The following is a 23,796-nucleotide window of genomic DNA, read 5'->3' on the forward strand; positions in this document are numbered from 1 at the left end:
ACTGTTTTGTCATTTTTTTCCACATGTAACTGACCAGAAATGTGTTTTTTCCTATTACCTTAAATGTGAAACATGTGCAAACAGGGACAGAAACAAAAGTATGGAGTGTGTGAGAGAGTTTAATAAGAAAATACCAGCACAGAAAATCGGTTGAGACGTGTAGAAAAAAGTAATCTAACCTATTAACTGTGAAACTTATCAAGAGAGATTCTGGTGATTTCTGTAAACTTAATGTGACATATATACTTTTGCATTTCAGAAATAGTGCAGTGTTGTGCAAGTACTTTATGTTACTATGTAAAACAAACACAAACAAAAATACATATTTAACTGTAACAAAAGTCATTAAGATAATATTTTGGTACGTCATTTCTTCACAAGCAGCATTAGAGCAACAAGACGAAACTGCATTGATTTGTGGAGGAACACGTGAGACTGTAAAAACTGGTCGGTTTATTGATTCATTCCCACGTCACGGAGAGCAAACGACAGCTCAGCTCCCACAGCTTCTGCGCCAGCTCGTCGTTCTTTCCATCCGCCGAGCAGTTCGCCGGAGCGCAGTCACTGTTGGCAAAGACAAAGATCAGCGACTTTTTATTTACTTTATAATCAAACTTTATTTTATAATTTACTTCCTGCACATGTCTGTCCTTCTCCGTTTTCTGCTCCTTTGTTTTCTGATACAAAGGTTTTATTGTCAGGGAGTTTTTTTCCTTATCTGAATCAAAGGTTTAAGGACTGAGGGAGTAAACAGATTGATAATCGAAATAAACTTAAGAAGTTCTCTCTTTAAATCACTGTGGCCTTGCGTGTCTCTAGCATGTCGCATTAAAAACATAAGATTTGTCACATTTAAAACATAATTTGAGCTTTAAATTGTTACTTACTTGTATAGTTTACATATTTGTGTCATTTAAAAAAAATATTTTTATGATGTTATTTTATATTTCATATTTAGTGCTATAGGTTACCATGGTAACAATACTGGGAGAACAAGTCAGACCGGGCTTGTATCCCCCAGGTGAGTGAATGAAGATCTGTGAATATTAATATATTAATGTATATCCAATCTGAGAGAGAAAGTAATCATATAGATTTACAGAATGATAATCTGCGTGTTTTAATTAATCTTTATCAGTATTTATAATTTAATTCTTCATCATTAGTTTCATCTCATTAGTATTTTAAGTTTCCTTTTATTATGTTTTTCCTTCAGGCTGAATTGTTTTATTCAGACCGGGTTTGTCTCCCTCGGATCCTGAAGCGTTGGTAAGCAATAAAAAAAAAAAAAGTCAGTGAATCGACATCGGAGCTCAACATCGTCTTCCATGCAACACAGAGACTGCAGCCGTCATGGTTTTCAATGTAAAAGAGATTTAACGTGGGAATTTTGAACTGTATATATAAATATTCAGGAGCAGAGTGAACAAATGTGGATAGTTCAGGATCAGATCTTGTTGTGTATGCATATAAAAATAAAAAGGACCTGTAGTATCCACCGCTCTCTTTCTCCAGCGATGGCTCCACTGCGCAGTAGATGGTCGTCTGAGCTCCCTGGGAGGAGTTCTTGGTGAAGGGGGTCGCCATCTTCCACAGGATCTGCTGGGGGCCGTTCAGATGACGCCATAATTCCGTCTGGACGACTCCAGGGTGGAGGGAGTACGTCGTCACACCCGTGCCTGTGAAGGAAACAAAGTGAATGAGCTTTCAAGTTTGAAGGAAATGAACGAACCAACATGAAGGAAGCAAGATAGGATGAAATAACAGATCCTCAACCTTCGAGTCGTTTCGCTAGCGAGCGTGTGAAGAGGACGTTGGCCAGCTTGCTCTGGGAGTAGGCTTTATTCTTGTCGTAACTCTTCTCGCTGTTGATGTCCTCCAGGTTGATGGAGCTCCAGTTGTGAGCCATGGAGGACACATTGACAATCCTGGCTGGTGCCGACTTTTTAATCAGGTCGAGCAACAGATACGTCAACAGGAAGTGACCTGGAGAACGAGGGGGATATGACGTTAGAGAAAGCAGAGTAAAAGATAGTGTATCTTTTGAGGGATTGCAGCAAAGGTGATCTTTAAGAAAAAATGTTTAATATCAAGAACCAACTGTGCTTTAAATGGATGGTCAAACCAAGACTTTTCTCACGTCTAAAATTCTGTCACTTGTGGAAAATTTAAAAAAGTGAAAAAGTGAATCTCCAGTAGAAGTGGCTGTTGTAACAGAAAAACAGCTGGTAAAAGGTTTGGCAAAGTTAATAACAGTGCATAACATATTATCTTATATTGCACCTGGTTATACTGCACTAATAAATCCCATTAGGACCCAATAGATTAATCGCTAGGCTGTTCGACAGATATTTAAAGTTTCAGATCTTTGATTAAACGTACACTCAGTCGTCATCATGACAGAAAAGAAAAATTATAACTGCTCAGATGAAAGAACATTTTAGTAGTTGAGTATATTTCAGCACCAGGTCTGAAACTACCAAAGGTCAGGAACAAACTGGGGACAACTTTAATGTGTTGACAACAAATCAGATAAGAAAATGATTTTAGCAAACAAGGACTAATGGGACATTTCAACAAAAAAAAAGCTGGAGACTGATTCATCCAAGTTTAAAACTGTTGATTATATTCCTATTTTCACTCTGCGCTCTAATTTCAAACATATGAAGCTTTGAACAAAACACACTTTTGACTGAACCTTTGACTTTAACTGGCAGCGTGTGACTCACACCAGTGTCCAGGTTGTCTGTGCAGGGGTCAAGAGGCAGAGCAGTGACGACATCCGAGCAAGACGGCACAAATCATAGTGACCGAGTTTGCGAACAAGGAATTTATTAAAACTGTGGCGTTAAGACTGTTCTCTGTTAAACCTTGGCAGAATGCAATGTTCTGACAGCAGCGCGTAAAACTGTTTTCTTTATCTTCCCGGGAGACAGTTTGTCTTATCTGACATCAGCACAGCAACCTCTAATTATATCAACACCGATCAATATTTAACAGAAAAAGGATTTTACTGCCAAATACTGATGCACAACAGATACAGGGAAGGGGTTTGACACTTAAGTAAAGTAGAACATGTTCCTCGGTTATATGTATTTGCAGTTAAATTCTGATATTTGCAAGTTAGCTTGTTTTGATATCAGTAATTTATGGTTTTAATGTGAATCCATTAAAAACAGTGAGAACATGAAGAAAGTATTATTGCATTCAAGCTATTCTGTATCGAGGAGGAACACAAAGCTGCCAAGTGGGAGGTCAAACAACGCCTCCTAGTGGATTTTAAGTGTAAGTATAGAGACTGGTGCAAGTGTGTTAATTAGGGAACCACAGGTGTAGATAACAATTTGATGGTCAAATATAAATAAAATGCGGAAAATCGGGCTATTTTTAATGATCTTCACCACACAGATAAAATGGTTTAATTTACCCATGTGATTGACACCGATCTGCATCTCAAAGCCATCTGCTGTTTTCCCATAAGGACACACCATCACTCCAGCGTTGTTGATGAGGATGTTGAGTTTCGGTTCTCCTGTAGAAAAAGAACATCAAGAAGTTTGTAACGCTGCGGCTTTTTAAGACCCTTTTTCTAAGGAACAGCTGTTTTTTTGTTGTTGTTTTTTTACCGTTGTTGATGGCTTCAGCGAATTCCCTTATCGACTTGCTATCTGCCAAGTCCAGTTTCATGCAAAGGACATTTTCGCTGCCCGAGCTCTCGATGATTTCCTTCACAGCGGCTCCTGCTTTCTCCATGTCCCTGCACGCTATGATGACCTTTGCCCCTAAACAGAGAAATAAAAATAAAAAAGCAGTGAAATACAACAGAATAATACTGCTTCTCTGTATGCACACACACTCACACTCTCACACACACGAATCAATAGATACACAAGTAATGAATAAGTGAGTGGGTGGAGAGCACCCTCTCATGACAGAGGGTGTGCATTACTCAATGTTTACTATAGGCAGGAGGTTTTGTGATTGCATTCTAATGTGGAAAAGGAAATATTCTGGTTTAACAGTGTGTGCTCAATTTCACTTTGCTTTCATTTGGCCATTTGAAATCTTCCATATATCCAAGGGGTTGTGACTAAGTTTTTTGAATTCTCAGTGCTGCACATTGAAATCTGGAGTAAAGAAAGTCACATTTTTAAATATTTTCTGGTTAACTTTCATGATCTTATTGTATAAATGTGGGTATTTAGGGGAAACGAGTGCATATAAGTTTTAATTTAAACATCTTTTTTATTCTCTTTTTAAGCAGAACCTCTGTTAAGGCTAAATTAAACACTGATGCATTTGAGAAATTTTGGATTATTTTGTTAAATAAAAAAGCTGCCTGGAAGTATTTTTATATTCCTCCTTGTCAGCCACTGGAAATACATTTTGGACATATCTATAAAATATTAAAATATTAAATAATATAAATCTAATTTTTCAGGTGGGCTGGTTCATTGTACTCCTCTAATCTGTGGATCTAAAATTCAAAATCTCCTTTTATGAAAAACAAAGGAAGGGTTGAGCAACTTTTTTTTTTTTTTGATTTCTAAGCATGACAAAGCAAAAAAAGTCATATCAAGTCAAACTCACTCTTTCTAGTGTTGACTCACCTCTCTTGGCCAGGTCGATGGCTGTCTCTTTGCCAATACCCGTGTTGGCCCCGGTGATGACCACAGTTTTGCCATCTAGCTTTAAATCAGAAGACCAGGCGGCCCGGAAGAAATTTCTAGAAATATTGAGAAATCACTTTTTTTTTTACTGTCTGAGCCAGTGAAACGGGTTTGATTTGACAAGACTTTACTTACAGAGAAACAATATTTTCTTTCATACAAGCCGCAGAGAAAAGAGAAGCTATGTCAACACACTGACAACACCAGGGCTGTATTTATCACTAAAGATGAAATAAAAACCTAAAACTACAGGTTGGTCAGACAGTTGTGTGTAAAGACAGTCCTCACCTTAGCGCCTGCATGTCACTTTATTACAGCAGTCAGTCCCGACGCGACTAAACCTGAACACCTGAAATCAAATCTTCAATTTCCTTCTTCTTCAATTTTTCCAAATAAAAACCTCAAACTTCTTCAAAAAGCGTCACCTGATTGAGTACTGGTGATGCGGAAGTGTCATTAAATGTATTCTACTAATGTTGGAGCTACTGCGATTTTTAGCCAATCGGATCCGAGGCTGTCGCTCTCGGAGAACGCTGATTGGTTATGGTTTTCAGATCGGGCCCGCCCTCTGCGGTGTGTGTATTCGTTTATGAATGCGGGCTGCGCCGGATGGGTGGGGAGTCCGTCCGTCTAATAAAAAGAAAGTACTTTTTTTTATTTATTCATTATTTATGAAGCATTTGTAGCATTATGGCATAAACAAAAGCTAATCGGAGTCAAACCGGAAGTCCAATCAATGAAATAAGAATGGAGGTGTAGGTTAAGGCTAATTTGACCTTATTTGAAAATAAAATAAAATATAAAATAAAATAAAATACAATTAAATAAAATAGATAATTATCAAAAAATAAAAAAATATATAAAATATAAAATAAAAATAATATAAAATGAAATAAAATAAAATAAAATAATAAAATAAAGTAAAACATTTTGAGTTTGGAAAAATCTGCTAATGTGAAACAGGCCTCACAAAGAGAGCTAAGACGACGTACAATCAAGAATTGTTGATTATCATAAAGCTGAAAGGGTTACATTCATCTCAAAGAGCTTACATATTCATCAGTCCACAGTCAGTCACAGACAAACTGTCTATAAATAGAAATTATTTACTTCTGTGGCTACTCTCTACAAGTGTAGTAAAGACACAACTCAGAATGATCAGTGAGGTAAAAATGAAGCCCAGAGTAACAGCTAAAGGCTTGAAGGAATCATTGGAGCTGGTTAACAACTCTGTTAAGAGGAGTCGAACAAACACAATTCATGGATCATGGTGCGTGGACACCACAGAGGAAGCTGCTGCTCTCTAAAGAAGAGAGCAGCGTGACTCTCCACAACACCACTGGGAATATGTTTTGTGGACTGATGAAACTCAGGCTGAATTGTTTGGGAAGAACATGCAGCACTGCGTATGTTGCAAAAAGGGAAAATATCATCCCAAAGGTGAAGTGCAGTGGAGGGAGAATCATGATTTGGGGCTTTGCTGCCTCTGGGCCTGTTGTCGGAGGGTAAAATTAATTCAAGTTTATCCAGGTCTCTTACATGATGACGTCAGGGTGGCTGTTCACCTGCTGAAGCTCAGGAGAAGCTGGTGATGCAGCAGGACAGTGACACTAAACATCAGACAAACCACCCGTTGCTCTATAAGACGAGTGGTCCAAAATTCCTCCTGAACATTGAGCAGCTAAACAAAACACTTGTTTGAGGTTACTAGGTGCCAAAGCAGGTTCAACCAGTTGTTACAACCGAGGGTTTGTATATTTTTTTCCGCCAGCATTGTGAATGTTTTAGGCGTGTGTTCAGTGAAGACACAGAATAACTGTAACTGTTTGTGTGATATTAGCTTGGGGACATTGTGTTTGTCTGCATTTGTGACTTAGATGAAGATAACATCTCATTTTATGACCAGTTCATGCAGAAAATGAGTCCTGCCACTGAGTCGAGTATTTTCAGTCTCTCAGTTGTTTTGTAACTTGTAACTCCAAGTCTGCATCTGGGTCCTTCATCTACCTTGTGTCAGTGTTGGGGAATTAACAGCTGACAGCAGGAGGACCGAGACAACGTGAACTAAATATGCAACAGACAACACCTGATTAAAACGGACATGGTAGTAGTATTTGTCCAGCTGAGTTGTGCTGCCAGTTTCTAGTCTAGACACAAAATGTTAAAGGTTGTAGGTATAATTGGGAAAATGTACTTAAAGTATTAAAAGTTCTAGTCTAGAACAATGACACCTATATTATACATTATACATTATCCTGACTCGTACATCAATGTAAACTGGTTGAGGTTGAGGTAGTGTTGAACTCTTCTGTATAGGGCCTCAAATAATGATTATTTTTCTTTATAGATCAATCTGCAGATTATTTTCTCAATTTATTGATTGATTGTTGATTTAAATTAAGAAAATTGTTGCAAATTAATTTTTTGTCACTCAATTAATTGTTTCAGATGTAGCTCTGGGTAGTTTCATTTGTTTGTAGTAAAAAAAAATACAATATTACTCAGTACAAGTAATTCAACTCAAAAACTCAAAAAGTACAGAACGTACTTAGTTACATACGTAAGAATCTTTTAAGGGTAAATCAGAGTCAAACAGTCAGATTCTGGTTTCTACTCAGTTTCTTTCCACTGCGTCTTGGTTTCGTTGTTCAGTCCTGGACCACACATTTTATATAAAATATAGTCTGCTTAAAGTAAAGTATGATAAGAGTAAATACAATTATTATAAATGAAAACAAAGAATCCCCTCCAAATCTTCCAGGGCATGTTATTCCATGAAAATGTAATTTCATTTCATTCAATTTATGCTTCGGCCTATAACATGCACTTGGTGTATTTTTCAGTTGTCATCACTGTGTATTACAGCATATTTAACCAATATATTGGAACCAATTTATCATGAATTATTATTGATAAATAACATCATATTATATTCTATAAATGAGCTTATAGATAAAAAACTAAGGGGGAAAAAAAGAGAGTAACTAACTTAGATAAAGACACTAACAAAAGCATAGACATGCGCATCCCATGATTCCACTGTACCGTGCGTCTTTCTCCAGCAGGTGGCAGCCAATGACCATCTACCTGCACGCAGTAGCTCCCGTTACTGTGTTGCGTCTATACACAGATTAACAGGTTGGTATTTGGGTAAATCGTGTCCTTGGCTCAGATCTCACTCTGCTGGCAAATCATTTGCGGGAAAGACAAAATACCTAATCACCCATCATGCTCTCTGCTGAGTTCACAACAGCGCAATGAATGGTTCATTCATACTTCACAGACGTGATTACAACATACAGTTGGATTACACTGTAGACAGCAGGTCATTAGATCAGGAAACACTGTTGCGGGCATCAGCTGATTGTGCGTAAGCAAACATTTCCTTCCCTTTTCTCCAGCAGACCACTCAGCAAAGCAGTGTGGAGGAGTGTGTGTGAGTGTGTGTGTGTGAGTGTGTACATGTATGTGAAAAAGACAGATAGAGAGAGTGTCTTCATGTGAACAATCAGAGGGAGTCTAAATCAAGCTTGTTTGTGCTTATCCTGATTCCATGCCCCCCTCCTTTTAACTTCCCTTTTCATGTTTATTTAAGCAGAAAGTGCTGGCAAGTAGTTGTTGCTTCATTTTTCATATACTGTATTACAACATCTGACAGCGCAGATAATAATCTGGTGAGTGCCACCCTGGTTCGACAGATGAATTAAAACACAAACTGAGTTACGTCATTCAAAGTGAGATAAAAATATCCGAAATCTCTTTATTTTTATTCTATTATTTATTCATATTTGTGCCACAATAACAATAATCACGTCATTTTTTTCATGCCGTATGTTTGCTGTTGTTGATGAGCTACTGTTTTGTCATTAGTGGTTCGGAAACATTAGACATAACAGTTTACCTAAGCTATTACTGGCGCCGCATTAGCAGCTTCCCAGAAACCAAAGACAATGGAGACGCAAGAGGATGCGCTCCATAAACTATGAGAACAATCCATTAGCTATAATGGGAATATTAACATTACTTTGGCAGATGGTGAGTGAGAGGATGCAGATTTTTATTTTTATACAGACGGAAAAAAAACAAAAAGTAAATATAATCCTAACTACTAACTCACCCCGCTGCGGCTCTAATCTCATTTCCCAGTGAACGTTTGCACCGACTGTGAAGGGATTCCCTTTCACAAGGCCAAAATCATGTTTTGTGAGGCCACCGTGACCTTGACCTTTGACCTTTGCCTCTCAAAATCTAATCAGCTTATCCTTGAGCCCTAGTGAATGTTTGCACAAAATTTAAAGAAATTCCCTGAGGGTGTTACAGAGATATCGCGTTCACAAGGCTAAAACCGCGTGTTGTGAGGTCACAACAACCTTGACCTTTGACCTTTGACCACCAAAATCTAAGCAGTTCATCCTTGAGTCCTAGTGAATGCCTCTGCCATATTTGAACAAGTTTCGTCCAGGCCATACTGAGATATCGTGTTTACGAGAATGACACAACCCGAAAACAATACGTCAGATCTTACTTTGAAATTCTTTAAATTCCTTCTTCTTCTTCTTCTTCTCTCAAATTGAAATAAAATCCATGTTTGTCTCGTTTCAAAAGTGTCACTGCTGTACACGAGATACCTTCACTAAGTCTGCTGCCAGTGTGTGCGCACTGGACAGTTCAAGTTACAGCTAAGATATCTACTCGTCTCAGACTGAGATTCAGTGTGACCACAGAGAGAGTCTCTCGAATGGATAGGCGCTTTAAATATCTCGACTATTTAATGTAGTGATCACATCCACGACAGCTCGAGGAAGGAGATTTTCTCATGACTTTGTTCAAGACTCAGACTCAGACTGGGAGTTCCATAATAAACCATCTAAACATAGTGATTTTGAGAATCACTGTGTTTGAGGAAAAGAGAAAACCTCTTTTTTTTTTCTTGCCCTCTGCTGCAGGTCAGAAGCAACGCTGGCAGAACGAGCAACCGTAATGTTGACATTATAACAATATCTTTCCAAGGTCACATGCCTCAGCGCCTCCCCTGACACAAACACACACACACACACACACACACACACACACACACACACGCAGGCGACCAGCAGTCTGAGCTCTCATCTACAAAAAAAAAAAAAAAACCCTCAAATTATCTGAAGCTGTGGGAGACACACGATAAACATCTCCAAGCTTCCTCATCTGCTGCCATCACCTTTACTGTACGGACAAACCCTCGCTGCTTCATCCATCACTCATCTTTCTGTTTAGTCTGCCTTTGTGTGTGTGTGTGTGTGTGTGTGTGTGTGTGTGTCGCCTCTCCCTCTCCCTCCACCCCCTGCAACGCTTCTGTATTTGGTTTCTCACCCTCTCAGCCTCCCTCACCTCATCGAGTGGTTGCGTAACACATAAACGGTGCCATTCATTTTGCTCAGGCCGATCCCATCTCCGACCTGTAATGGCTTTTTCAACTGCTGCAACATTTCCCCGAGATACAAATCTATACCTTCATAATTACACCCCTTTTATTTATTTTTTTTGAACAGTGGTGTTGTTATACACCAGATGACAGACCCCTTCATCTGACCAGACACACTGCACCATTTAGCTCGGCCACACCGGCTCCCTTGATGATCGGGCTCGAGTCTTTTTCTCAGAGCCTTCGTTTTCTCTGGAGAAATCGAACTGGAAGGTCATTTAAAGGTTGTTGTGGTTAGTCTTTTTAGAGGAATGAAAAGTGTTTCCTCCCTCGTGTATGTAAATCATACATCATGTTAATGATGAGAAGAAGAAAAAGTTACACAACACATCCGTGTTTTCTCTTTGAGCTCTTGTGATATCGAGGTTTAAATCTTGAGATATTTGTTTATAGATATCTGCGTCGAACAACAAATGTAATGAAAACGGCATTTAAAAAACAACAATCAACAGCTTTCTCTCTCTAGGAACGGTGTCCCACTTACTCTGCTTAATCCACAGAACACAGTGTTTCTCTGTTGTTAAATAGGTGAAGTGAGCTAGCTGGGAAATGCAGCATAACATTTTTAAGTCTGGTGGGTTAGTAAGTTAAAATGAACTTCCACGCACGTGTAAAACTTGCAAAATGTGGTGTCAAATCTTACAGTATTTTTTTGTAGAATTAAATATTCATTGCTACATGCTGCAAGGTTGGAGGCGTCAAGGTAAAAGTTTGGACATGGTTCAGTCACATTTGCTCTCACGTAAACAAACAGCCCCACAACTATCGTCATTCAAATGTTGCTCAATCTGATTGGGTGAAAAAAATTCATCACTTTTTTTCCACAAGAGCAAACAGTAAATAAAAGAAATGCGCAAATGTCTCATGTAAAATAACAAAAAGTTACGAAAAGCCCCTTGTGGCCGAAATGAGTACTACAGAATAAAACACTACATCACAAATTGCAACAAAAATAAATTAACAGATAAATAAAATAAATACATAAATATCACATGCCTCTCAGAGCTTCTTTAAAAAACAGAAAATATATATATTTTTCGGGGCCTTTAACTTGCCCTTACCTTACTTACCTCTCTGCCACAAGAGATGCACCAATGTCCTCCACCTTTTGATCTTCACCGTTTCATCTTGGCGGCGCCGTGCATCGTCGCGAGCCGAGCCCTGAAGTCACTTTGTGTCTCTCGGAAAAATTGGGAAACAAAAGAACAGCATCAGCATCAGCGTCTAGGTGCTTGTGGTTTCAAAACAGACCTAAAGCCGTTACTCTGCTCCGCTCTGTCCATTAAAGGGATATAATTCAAGAGAGATGCAAGATGGCACTGTGGTGAATTTAGGTTGCGTTGCCCTTTGAAGGTGAGCAGACAGTCATTAGTGCCCTGCTTTGAGCCGCAGGAAACCGGCATGCGGTGCTATTTATAGAGCTGTCTCAAGGAGTCAATACTGAAAGAGTTGTGTAAGTGTAGTCTTTTAGGGGACAGGGGCAGTCTGCTTTAATGGCTGCTTTATGACATTTAGTATGAGACACAGTATCGTGTTTCAGTGTAAAAGTCTGGGAGTATCACTTTATAGCACAGAACGTGAGATAACGTAAGGATGTTTTAGTTAATGAGGCAACTGTAACTCGTTGACTGAGGAAGCGCCACATTGTTGACAGCTCTCGATGGCCTGTACATAAATAATAAACTCTAATACGATTTGTTTAGTTTTCCTTTGTTTCAGCTTTGTAACTCCATCGCCTGCTCGTGCCGCTGACATCCATCTTTGAGCTGCTCAAACTGCAAGTAGGTCAAGGAACGCTGAGAGCATTTGAAATGCCAAAAGGTTGGCACACTTTTCTTTTTTTTTTTTGTTAACAAGGCACCAAAACACCAGCCAGAAATCTCAGCACTTTAGCAAAGAAATGATCTTTACCTTAAATGATCCTTGTACCTTAAATGACTTCTGCTGGGATCTGTAATTGTTCTATGATCTTTCTGCAGCGTACCCTTTCACAGGTATGTACCGTAACTGATCCTGTACTATCTTTACATGTCCTCGCTTCATGACAAATTTATTTTACTTGTCACTGCAGATGTCACCTTTGCCAGATACTGAATGTGGGAGCGGCACTCTAACTATGTCATTATGGCCATTAGATCCTAATGTATTACTTTACACAACCCTGCGCCCACATTCACCGGCATGCATGTCAAACCTTATCAATAGTCTTTACGTTTACTACCTCCAGAATGTGTCGTTTCTGTTAAACTGTAACCCTCTCTCTTCTTCTTGAATCCAGTGCCAGCCTCCTCATCCTGCAAACATATCAGGTGTGGTTTCAGTAAGTGCGAACTTTATCTCCGACCGAGCGCCGAGAGATCAGCAGTAAGTCTTCACAGTCAGCCCCTTCAGCACTTGAGCAACTGGTGTCTGCTGCAGTAAATCTGATCCCTGAGATGCACTGATGACCTTAACAGTATCTCTAGTAAGTAACAACAATAAATGTTATAAAGGAATCATTTTGAGTCAAGGGGTTTGCCCTGTTGCATCCACTATGTGACATGAGACACTGAACACGAATAATTTAAAGTGTTAAAAGTGTAATAAATTGTGAAATTTATCCGTATCTGTTTAGGACATGATATCCTCTTTCTCCCACTTCTATTTTATTTTGAAAATAGTGCAGGAAATAACTATGAACGGAGGTTTAAATTAAAAGTCTGTTTTTATTAGATATTATACCTTGATCATCATAAACAAATTATTATTGTTGGTTGGATAAACAGAATTACAGGTTGATTTTTGTACCTAACAAAAACCAAAAAAAAAAAAAACAATGACGTCTCCATGTTGCACTCCGCCATCTGGTCATTGATTCCCGTAACAGGTTGGAATGAAAACAGTCTTTCTTCAGTTACTGCAGTGATGCTGATGACTGAGAAACCCAAGAGAAGTTCCAGGCAATAAGTAAGGTCCAAAAAAGAGACGGAGAGAAAAGAAAGACAGCAGTGTGAGGGGAAAACCTATAAAATATAGGTAGCCAGGAATAAGTGTTGGGTACCTTCTGACTGACGATCTTCAGGGATGTGGCTCTGCCCTGGAAGATGTGATGGAAGCAATGGTGAATTTAATAAAAGGTGAAAAGAGCAAAGGAAGTGAAGGATGAAGGATGACGATGGAAACTAAACCTCATGTGTGATATTCAGAATAAAAGACGGATCATAGCCTTGTTTTATTTTACGATCCATTTATAGTCATTTTAATTGCGAGGAAAGCACGAGCCAAATTTAGAGCTTCTGGCTCCCTGGATCTTCTGTCAGGTGGGAATTACAAATGAAATATGAAAAGCAAAATGTGACTGAAGCAGATTCTCTTTCAATCCGTCTAAAATAAACTCAGCATCTCTGATCCCTCCTCAGAAAACCTTGTTGGATGCCAATCATGAAGCTGGCACATCACTGGATCTGAAGATGGTGTGTTCACTGCTTCCTCTTGCGGCCCGATACTTCCCAGCAGAGTTTACAGTGCTTATATAAGTCTAAATGTAGAAAAAATTTACACCTTTGCCTGTTTGTTGTTGTCCATCCTGCTCTTGTCATTTGACATTTATATCTCATAACTCATCAGCAGAAGGTGGGGGCAGCATGTTATGTAATATACAGTATGTAATATATGTAAGGTTGTAAAGGCAACCATTCTCTTCAGCAGCTGTTACTTTATTTTCACGTCTCTTTAAAACGAACAATCACTCATTAAGCATCAGTCGTGTGGTTTCCTGTGAGCGGCCGGCGTCTTGCATCTGCAGTGGTCGGGGTTTAGACAGAGCCGCAGTGTAATGACAGCTGCAAGCTCTCTGATAAATGAACCCTGAAGATCCCTGATAAAACGCATCCCTGTGTGCTTCTATTCAGGGCTAATCAAAAAGGCTGACCATAATATTTGAATAACTAAATTGTTATCTATTGGTCTGGATGACTTTGCATGCCCTGGAAGTCCTGAGGGTATCGTTGGTAATGCTAATGTAGTAAAACCAAAGTTTACCCTTGATCTGTTCTTATCTGTACCTTCAGTCTGTATCTATATTTAGGTGTTTCCAGCTCGGCGTTGCAGTGCCGATCTTTTTCTCTTGTTTGCTGCTGATAGCATCTTGTATCCAACCATGTGTGTTTGAACTTTGCCGGGATGATTTCTGACTTCCTGCTTGAAGTCTGGGACCTGTATTATGAAAACACACTCGCTGCTACCGACAGTAGCCACAAGTGCCACTAAATGAACCAGAGCTAATCAGTATTTTCATATAAACATTGGATCACTTGACCACTTCCATGTGAAAGGGATGAACTCACAAAGAGCACTTGGCTCTGCAGCTCCCATTAGCTTCGTACAACTCATCAAGTTTGCAGATAGCTGGTGAACACAGAGAAACATTTGGCGGCTAATGAGACAGATATTCTTCTAAAAGCGAGTGAATATTGGACGAAGATTTGCCAAGTGACCAAAAACACGACTCCAAAGGAATCAACCAATGCTAACTCGTCTCTATCACCTCTTTTCTTCTACTAAGTTAGCATGCTAACTAGCTAGCCCCGGCCTGTCTTGGTCACTTTCCGATAGCGACTCACCACAGCCTCCAGTCTGCCCTGAACACGTAGCGCTGCTCAGAGGACGGATTATAACCTCTTGTCTCGAAATGCCTCACTCCATGGCAAGAAACCACGCTGGGCAAATAGCCCCTTTAATGTATGTGCACTTTAGTTTGCTTACTCACCTGCAACATTTTGGACTCTATATAGTAATTACTACACGTACAGTAATTACATAATTGTACAGGAACGATGTAAAAATTTAAAGCACGTCCTGTGCCTTTGCTGGAAAAGGTCATTTCAGTCACACACAACACACAGAGGCCCGTGAGCCCCGAACACACACAAACACACACACACACACACATACACACACAACATATAGAGGCCCGTGAGCCCCAAACACACACACACACACACACACACACACACACAACATACAGAGCATATTTGGGCTGAAGGCAGAGATCATGATGGATGAGTGGCATGGAAAAGCATTTGAGCGGCTGCCTCTTACAAGAGCGAAAGACTGTGACCTTTTTCTGTCCTCTTCCTGTGCCCAACAGGCTTCTCAGACAGACGGCGTCCAAAAAAAATACACAGGCTGAGTCCAGATGATTCATTTGGAGCGACTGGATTGGGGACAGTTTACGTAATCCGAGTGGTTTACTTTACAGACACAAATGATGACAACAGTACGAAATCTGTGTTTCCTTAATTACACGATTCATTCAGAACCCAACCCAAGACACATAATCAGTGTGTGGGATGTTACGCCTGATAATTCAGACAGTATGCGAGTGAAACTTTGGGTCTGCTCCGGGTAAATATGGCATCTCAAGAGGCGCAGAGGAAGGAACGATAAGAAGGATCTGGCAAATGTTTAAGTTGAGAGGTTTGTTTTCTTTTCGGGTCCTCTCGTGTTTGCTTCAGGGAAAAGAGTCAGCAGGGTATTTGGAGGAAATACATGAAGCTATAGGCTTTACACATCTGGTCAGTGTGTGTTCAGTGACGGCGGGTTAATTGTGTAAATGATGGTAGTGGTATGCATGTGTGTGTTTTTAATGTTTTTAGGCAGTTCAACCCTTTATGAGGCTCCCACTGAGGGTTAAATGAAATTCCAATGAAGTCCGCCAGGACACAGCTTTGATTTCATCTGTTTTCCTTTCAGGGATTACATTATGTAAGATTTCACATAATCCCAATTTGTATTTAAACTAGATTTCAGCATTTATCAAATGGATTAAAAAATAAAAAAAAAAACCACTGACTCCAGCAACTGTTTCTTTGCTTTAAAACAGTCATTTTACTGAATCTTCCTTTTTAAAATGATGCATCTATGAATTCTGATAGCAAAGTTGGACTGGAGTCAAACACACTGCATGCAGCTCTGTTCGTGTTCCCTCGATCTGCAGCCTTGTTTTACAAAAACCTGGAAATTTGCCATATTTCTCGTCTGCGGTGAATCCACTAGTAGGTGTTATTTTAAACACTGCACCATACTGTATGCAAGACAAGTATGTAACAACTACTGCAGCATGTAAAGAGGAGATAAATCACCACATACACTGTAAACCCTCATATACTTTATACAGTCATCAAAGTTTCTGAAGTAAATACTGTACGTGCAGAAGAATGATGACTATAAATAGACTCAAATACATGATGTTCGTCAGTGTTGCCATGCAAAGCACGTCCTCCTCTGCACAGTTTGGTCACTGTCAAGAGGGAGAGAAGAGGTCTGCGGCAAAAGGAGTCCGAGGAGCTCTTTGCTATTCACCGGACACACTCACAGTAAATGAGCTGCAGAGCCGGAGGGACAGAGAACTGGACTCTCAAAAGAAAAAAGCGAGCCAGAGCACCAGGCTGAGAGGGAAACTCGCAGGGTTCATATGCATCTGAATGAACGAGGAACAAGCTGGATTTAAAGTGTGATCCTTGGCACTACTTTCTATTCAACAACAACAACAAAAAAAAACTCTCCAGCCGTCGACTATTCATATTCCACTCATGTCCTCGAGTGTGTGTCCCTGAAGGGAACACAAACCTTCACCAAGGAAGCTACTGTATAAACACTTAGAGGTTTGTTGACCATCGGCAGAAACAAGCCAGGACCTCTCTGTATTTATCTCCCATTCATATTAATGTCCCAAATACAAATACATTTTCTACAATTATCATTTGTGGTTTGCAAACACCAAAGCTAAAGCTCCTCTGTGGAATACAACAACAAAGAAAAGTGAATGGGTATTTTGGATCAAGGCCTTGAAATGAAACAATTGCTCTGTTGGAGATGCAATGAGGCAAAATCCATGCATTTCAACATATTAAAAAAAAAAACCAAAACAAAACATCAAATTTAGCTTGGACAGGATAATGGCTTTTCTTAATCCGTAAGCATCCAAATGTTGACTTTTCATGGAGGAGAACTTGAGCTCTGGTTAAAGAGCTAAAACTGTTTCACTACACTCCAGAAACATTTTAGGCGTGTCCAAGTGTCAGTCGTCTGTCCACGGTGGCCCTGAGAACTTAATGCTCCGCAGATTACAAAAAACTCATGTAAATAGACAAAACACAAACAAATCCAGAAAACATCTTCATCAACTTGACAACACAAGGGAAGTGTTTCCAGGGGGACACTAAAAAGTGATGAACCCGGCTGGGACACACTTGTCTTTTACAGCTTTGTGATTTTTCACGTTAAAAGTCGCTGAGGTTACGGACTACGCCGCCATGGTTCGCACTCTGGGCCACAGGGGGCGCCCTCGCATCAGTTTTTTGTGTCTCCCCTGGAAACACTTTGCGTTGTGTTGTATGTATTTGCAGCAAATCTGTTGTCAAATTGATGTTTAAAAGATGTTTCCTGTGTTTTTTTTTTTATTTGCATGTGTTTTCTTAAGTTGCAAATTTTACACTACTTGTGCGTTGAGATCTCAGGGCCACCGTAAAAAAAAAAAAAAGTTAAACTTGAGAAAACAAGTTCAATAAACTGAAATATATGAATTTGAGTCAATCAGATTTGCATTTTTACAGTTTAAAGAACCAGTTAATGCAAAAACCCTGCAGCTGCTCCTGTCTGAGCCACGTTGCATTAAAGTTAATAAAACGTATATATTTAAAAAACTGACAACAGATTAGTGGATATTTCACAGTGTATGGAGCGTGTGGCGAGTTGGTCTGTTGAGGGTGTGAGCGGAATATTAAAACCCTTTGTGCATCTCAGCTCTTTTGTTTGCCGGTGCAGCCGGCTCACACCCGGTGGGTGATGGGCGGGTGGCAGGCGGTGATGAAAAGCCAAAAAAGAAAGGGTGCTGAAACGTCTGTCGCCGTGCAGCTGACGACGTGCGCAGACGAGGCTCTGGGCCGCCACTCGGCCATATTCACATCTTGTTATCCGCGGGCATCCTCTGCTGCTGGCCTCGTTCCTGTGCCGCCCAGTTACAGGACGGTCAACAGTGTTATTTGTGGGAAGACTTGGCGCATGTGATGTGTACGCTGAATCCCCCCACACACCCGTTATTCCTGGCCTTCCCAGTAACTCATCTCCCCCTTGTTTACTGGCAAGAAAAGTTGTCTTAGTCCAAAAAGAGCCACAGGAGCCAAACAAGACAGTGTCTGTGTGCTTGTTCAGGGTTTCTTTGGGGACTACATAGTGGACAAATGGTACCACAGTGCTCTCTTATTCATATTCTGTTCATCTACTATTTTATTTGACTGACTGATTTTGCGCAGACAGGCTTCTTCAGGTGAAGAGCGAGAGTTTCCATCTGTGGGGGAGACCATCTGTTAAAAATATTAAATGTACAATTCCTCAGAAATGCTCTGCAACACAAGTCCCCACTCTGTCATAAAATGAAGTATTTGCTGAAGCTCAAAAATAATCTGTGTGTGTGTGTTTCAGTTTCACACAACAGTTCCTTGTAATCTGCACCAAAAAAGAAAAGAAAAATCTACTGCTTATTACCATTACAAAGGGTTTGGTTTGAAAGTTTTGGTGCGTGGAGCGTCGAGAGTTGCCTCATGGTAACCATAAATCACATGAAATATTAAAGGATCTCTGATAAATGACGGCGTGGAGAAATGGAAAAAGGGGAGAACACTGATAACTGCAGGCCTTCAGATTCCTGGAAACCTCATTCTAATGTTCAGCCCATGAAATGATGGATTATCTCTCCGTTGGATCCAATCCCTAAATTAAAATGGACAGCATTTATATAATCAGTTCTGTCACCATACTTGTACAGTGATCTAGAGACTGCAGGATACAAATCATATAAGTGAATGTCCAAGATGCACACACAGAAATTATTATATAGAGGTTACAAAATCATAGAGTATAGCTTTACCGTTAAATTATTCATATTCTTTAAACCCTTTGACCTATTTAGGACACATGCATTTATTTTGATCAGTCTTTCACTGAGAAATCAATCAAGTGACATCTGATAACACCGATTATGTTCATACATCTGTCTCTGGTTTACATAAAGCTCCATTCACCAGCTTCTATTTTTAGCATCTATTCTCTTTCTATTTCCACATTTGTGTTCTCACACTGCGAATCTTAAACCCTGTACTGCCGCACTGACCTTAATTTCTGACGTATACTGCAGCTCGATGATATTTCACCGTAGCTCATCTCGGCAGGGCTGGGTACTGAACCCGCCCGCCGCCGCCGCCGCTACAAGTTACTCATTTGGGTGTAGTAGTAGTAGTAGTAAGCATCAGCGTAAAAGAGGCATGGTGGGTACAGGGCATGAAGTGCACTGACGTCTCTTTTCTCAACAACAAAACAAAAACAAAACAAACCTTACACATGGAGAATTTAAGCAGAACATAAATGCTGAATGTAAACGATAAAATATCGTCTTGACTTTGCTGTTAAAGTCTGTTTTTCTGCTTCATCGTGAAAGACCTGCTACTATTAAGCTGCACACTGCGTCACCACTGGTTATGAAGTGTTGACTGTTGCTCCTGCGATATTTCAACAATAATCCTCTTTGTGCAATTGCAATAAATACAATAAATTTAACTTCTATTGTCCTTAAGACAAAGAAACCGAGTAATAACATTCATGTTTTCATTCTTGGTCACATGTTGACATCAGTATCACTCTATTTACTTCCATAACACAGTCAGACTCCTGACAAGAGATATCATTGTTTTTTGGTCCATGCCGTCTCCTTCCTTTTCAAAAACTTGGCGCCTACACATTTTCCACAATGCAATTCAATAGAGATCTGGGTATCTCACTTCTTTCTAAATCCACACCCCCTCAGATTTCTTTCATTTTCAAACTTGTAGTCTTCACACAAATGTCTCTTTAGTTTCTCCCTGGCTTTTTGGTTTCCGGAAATCTTCTACAGGAACCTTTAATGTAAACATTTATTAACGCCACGGTGCCACGTTCCTTCATCTGATCAAATAATGTCTAAGGCTTGGTGCAGTCCGACCTGCAGAGTAGGGTTTAAAGTCAGAGGGGGGAAATTGAAATGCGATAAACCCGTTAAACCTGTCTGCTTCTGATATTTAATGGTCAGTGAACTTGCAGTCTGACAGCCAGTGACTGCGTGTGTGTTTTGCAGCGAGGCTTTGGATTAAAGCTGTTGCGCGCTATATTAAGGTAATGAGATCTACCTTCTAAGGAGGGATCTTAGGAAAGACCTTGACATATAACTGAGAGGGAGAGACGCACAAGCTCAGCACGTTAACACAACGTTTTTCATTGTTTCTTCAAGAAACTCTCGGGAGTGATGGAGTGCTGCCGTTGGATCGAGTTAAATTCCCAAGAACCAAAACTAAGCCTCAGGTGCAAACCACCACTGAATTAACACAATTAAAGCTGCCTTAATTATCGATAAATGCAGACCTTTGTTCATTCATAATCACCTTAAAGAAAATGCTGGTGGTTTAAGCAGGAGAGGGAAGTAGGTTACTGTAATCCCTGTAATACCTGAAAACAGAGTTTTGTTGTGACTCAAAATATTAGCCTCTGAAACACCCATTTACCTCGTTAAGGGTTAGAACAAGTTTTCCCTTATTTATTAAATGTTCATTATGTTTACAAACCTTTACTGACTTGCTGCTGGAAGCTACGCTTGACTGCCCTTCGTTTCTTTTTGAATCTTCAAGAAAATTACGCCTTGACATTATAAAAGAAGAGCATCAGCATTATTTTTTTTTGATATTTTGATACAAACAGACATTAGCTGTAAAAAATTACACACAGATAAAGGTCCCGCAACAACAATACATGTACAGTGTATACGCTACGTGTGTCTCTGCACCCAATGACCCACTCCGTGCACTATGTGATGTACATACAGATATTTGTGCGATCATTATCCTCGATCACCTCTGACTGACTTCCCTCGTCTCAAGCAGTACGTGTTTGTGTTGACATGTATATGTGGGTCCCAAAACAGATTGTGTCTGGTTGCATAAGAGCGCCTGACGACGGTCCCCTCACACTTGTCCCGCACCTCAATGGGGAGGAAGTGTGATGGCAATCAGCTAGCCCATTACTCAATTTGTTTTTACTTTAAATGCCCGAGGCGCTCGCGTTGTTTTGCCAACACTGAGACAACACTATCTGGTTTTTGAGCTGGGGAGATGAGGTGGAGATTGTGTAGGTCAGGGAAATGTCATGTAATGGGGTCTGCTTTCCATTTATGAATTGGCCTTGAGTGGACACTGAATAAATCCACTGTGCATAAAAATCAAGCACTATTTTTATGTTGCTGATGAGAACGAACCCCGCAGCAGTATGTGTCAAAAAATATTTAATAAAAAAAAGAAAGAAGCATCCAGACGCTGAATTGAGGTCAGCTGGCTTATGCAGCAGGAACAGGAACAGTATCCCACATGAGGCGCAGGGACAGAAAACAACACCCAGTCCAACCAGCTTCCTGATGTCCTCTGTGTATTACAACACCATAATTAACTGCAATCATCATTATCTGCAAAGAGATCAGAACAGCTCGTCAAAGCGCTGTTACATAATTTTTGATGCTCCCTTTTTTTAGCATCCCCCGTCTCGCTTCACACGCTTACACTTATGTCCAAACATTGTTGAATTCTCTTCCTTCCCCTTGAAACGTCTTGTTATGAATATTTTGAAAGGCCGTGTTGTTTACACCCCTGTTTACATTGGTTGTCCCTCTTCCTTCCTGCCTTTTGATAGTGCATTTCTTGGTGCGTTGCTGCCCCCCCCCTCCTTAAAGGAACTATTTGTTTTGCTATTGCTACATAGCCAACGTTAGCATTAACAGCTATTAACTTACCAGTCTCTCAGAGAGCAACGCTACAGTGACTCGGTATTTGAAAGTGACGGAACGGGCTGGGGCTAGCTGGTTAGCATGCTAACTTCAGTAGAAGAAAAGACGTGACGGAGACAAGAGTTGATATTGGCGTTGCTTCCACTGCTGGAGGCAGCTCTTGTCGAATAAAGGAACAAAGTTTAATACTGAACTTGCAACGTTTCCTCTAGACTTTAGCAGACATGGCCACTCTTTGAGGTAAATTTTTAGCACCATCACATTGGAGTAATTTAATGCAGTGTAATGCAGTGTGTCATGCGTCATTTGCAGGGAAATTAGCATTAACATTTAGCAAACTGTTCAATGCAAAACTATTGGAGACTATGCACAAGAGATCCTGCGTATTAGAGCTTGGAAAAACAAACGGCAGAGCTAATAGTTAGAGAAATACGACTGTCGAGGTGTCCAAGTCAGTGGATCAGGCTGCTGTGGAGCATCTTTAGAGAATAAACTGAACAAAACACCTGCCCAGGAGAGGCAGAGAAGACACGTCCATCTGGTGAAACAGCTGTAGTGACTCACTTTGGAACATGTCCATGAATGCTTTGCCAGCAGTCTTTGTTTATCTATCTCCGTCTCTCCCTGTACACTCGCTCTTTCTTTCACTCACACACACACACACACACACATACACACACACAAACACACTTGCTTCGGCAGCCTTGACCCCCGAGGTCTTCCTCATGTCGTGCTATTTGCCAGATTTACAACGGGGCTGTCATTTCGTATTCTCTCGTACAGCCACTGGGCCTGCGGGCGAGGGACTGTGTGGGATGACACTTCAGTTGTGTTCAGTTTTTTTGCTAGACTGCACAGACATGCTGCACAGAATCAGTGTGAGCTTAAACTGCAGACACTGTTCTGCAACCAATGCAAGATTTAGAGCATTGTAGATTATAAATATATGCTTTTTTACTGCGCAGAAGGCATCCTCAAAAAGAACATACAGTATATTCATCAGAGTAACTGTATGTTATCAGAGAACCGACACATGGTGCCAGAAGTCTGCAGTACACAAGGGACAGTCACGCCCTGTGAAGCATCAGATACGATGTCTTGTCTGTGCAGTTTGTACACAGCTTTCAAAACAATTTGTACGTTGATCATTAATAAATACTGAACTCAAAATTCGACCAGAGCTCATGTCACCGCTGTCGCTTCTACACATTAACTTTGTGTCGGTGGTCTGAGCGAGGGGAACCCGGGTAAACCATTAACCGTTGCATGACTACACATAAACAGCGACCTGTCAGTGCGTCAAGTTACGGTTCACATAAGTTAATAGGTGTGACACAAATGGAGAGCAGTGATAAACTTTGGTTTATGAGCATATTTCATCAGATAGTTTTATTATCTATTGGAGACCTTCAGTGTAAAACCCATTCGTTTTTCACTGACAGTAGAACAACTTCTCAGCTTCCCAAACAGCACAAATTCAATTAATTAAATGAATTCAATTATGTATAATGTTTGAATCAAGGTTGGCAAAGAAAGAAAATTTCAATTTGAAGAGCATATCGCTCCAACATTAGCAAGGATCAGTCCTGCCTTCTCAAAAATAAGTTATTAATTGTTCATATCTGCAAAACAGTCAATATATGTTATTTGCTCTACCTAAAGTATCTGCTCCTGGCAACAAAAAGCAGTTGCTAAGTTTATGGAAACATTGCGGTCTTGGTAAGAAACTGAAAAAAGTCAATGCTGGCTGGAAGAACACGACTTGATTACTGCACCACCAAAAGCCACAATTTTCCCTGTAACCTTAACCAAGTGTTTTCTTA

General features: G+C 40.2%; 1 protein-coding gene across 2 annotated transcripts; it reads right to left on the reverse strand.

Annotated features, from left to right (window-relative positions):
* Positions 1-101: 101 nt before the first annotated feature.
* rdh12l (retinol dehydrogenase 12, like) lies at positions 102-11,506 on the reverse strand. 2 transcript variants are annotated; one of them, XM_056364410.1, is made up of 7 exons: positions 11,205-11,506; positions 4,611-4,726; positions 3,627-3,782; positions 3,428-3,532; positions 1,777-1,986; positions 1,487-1,679; positions 102-564 (listed from the first exon to the last, which is right to left on the reverse strand). In XM_056364410.1, exons 3-7 carry the CDS (start codon positions 3,751-3,753, stop codon positions 462-464), a joined length of 738 nt encoding a protein of 245 aa, XP_056220385.1. In that variant the 5' UTR covers positions 3,754-3,782; positions 4,611-4,726; positions 11,205-11,506; the 3' UTR covers positions 102-461. The 2 variants fall into 2 exon arrangements, with proteins under 2 accessions (XP_056220385.1, XP_056220384.1); XM_056364409.1 differs by lacking the exon at positions 11,205-11,506 and adding an exon at positions 4,959-5,109.
* Between the last annotated feature and the right edge of the window lie 12,290 nt (positions 11,507-23,796).

This window comes from Seriola aureovittata, chromosome 20 (genome assembly GCF_021018895.1).
Source record: "Seriola aureovittata isolate HTS-2021-v1 ecotype China chromosome 20, ASM2101889v1, whole genome shotgun sequence".
Taxonomy (NCBI): domain Eukaryota; kingdom Metazoa; phylum Chordata; class Actinopteri; order Carangiformes; family Carangidae; genus Seriola; species Seriola aureovittata.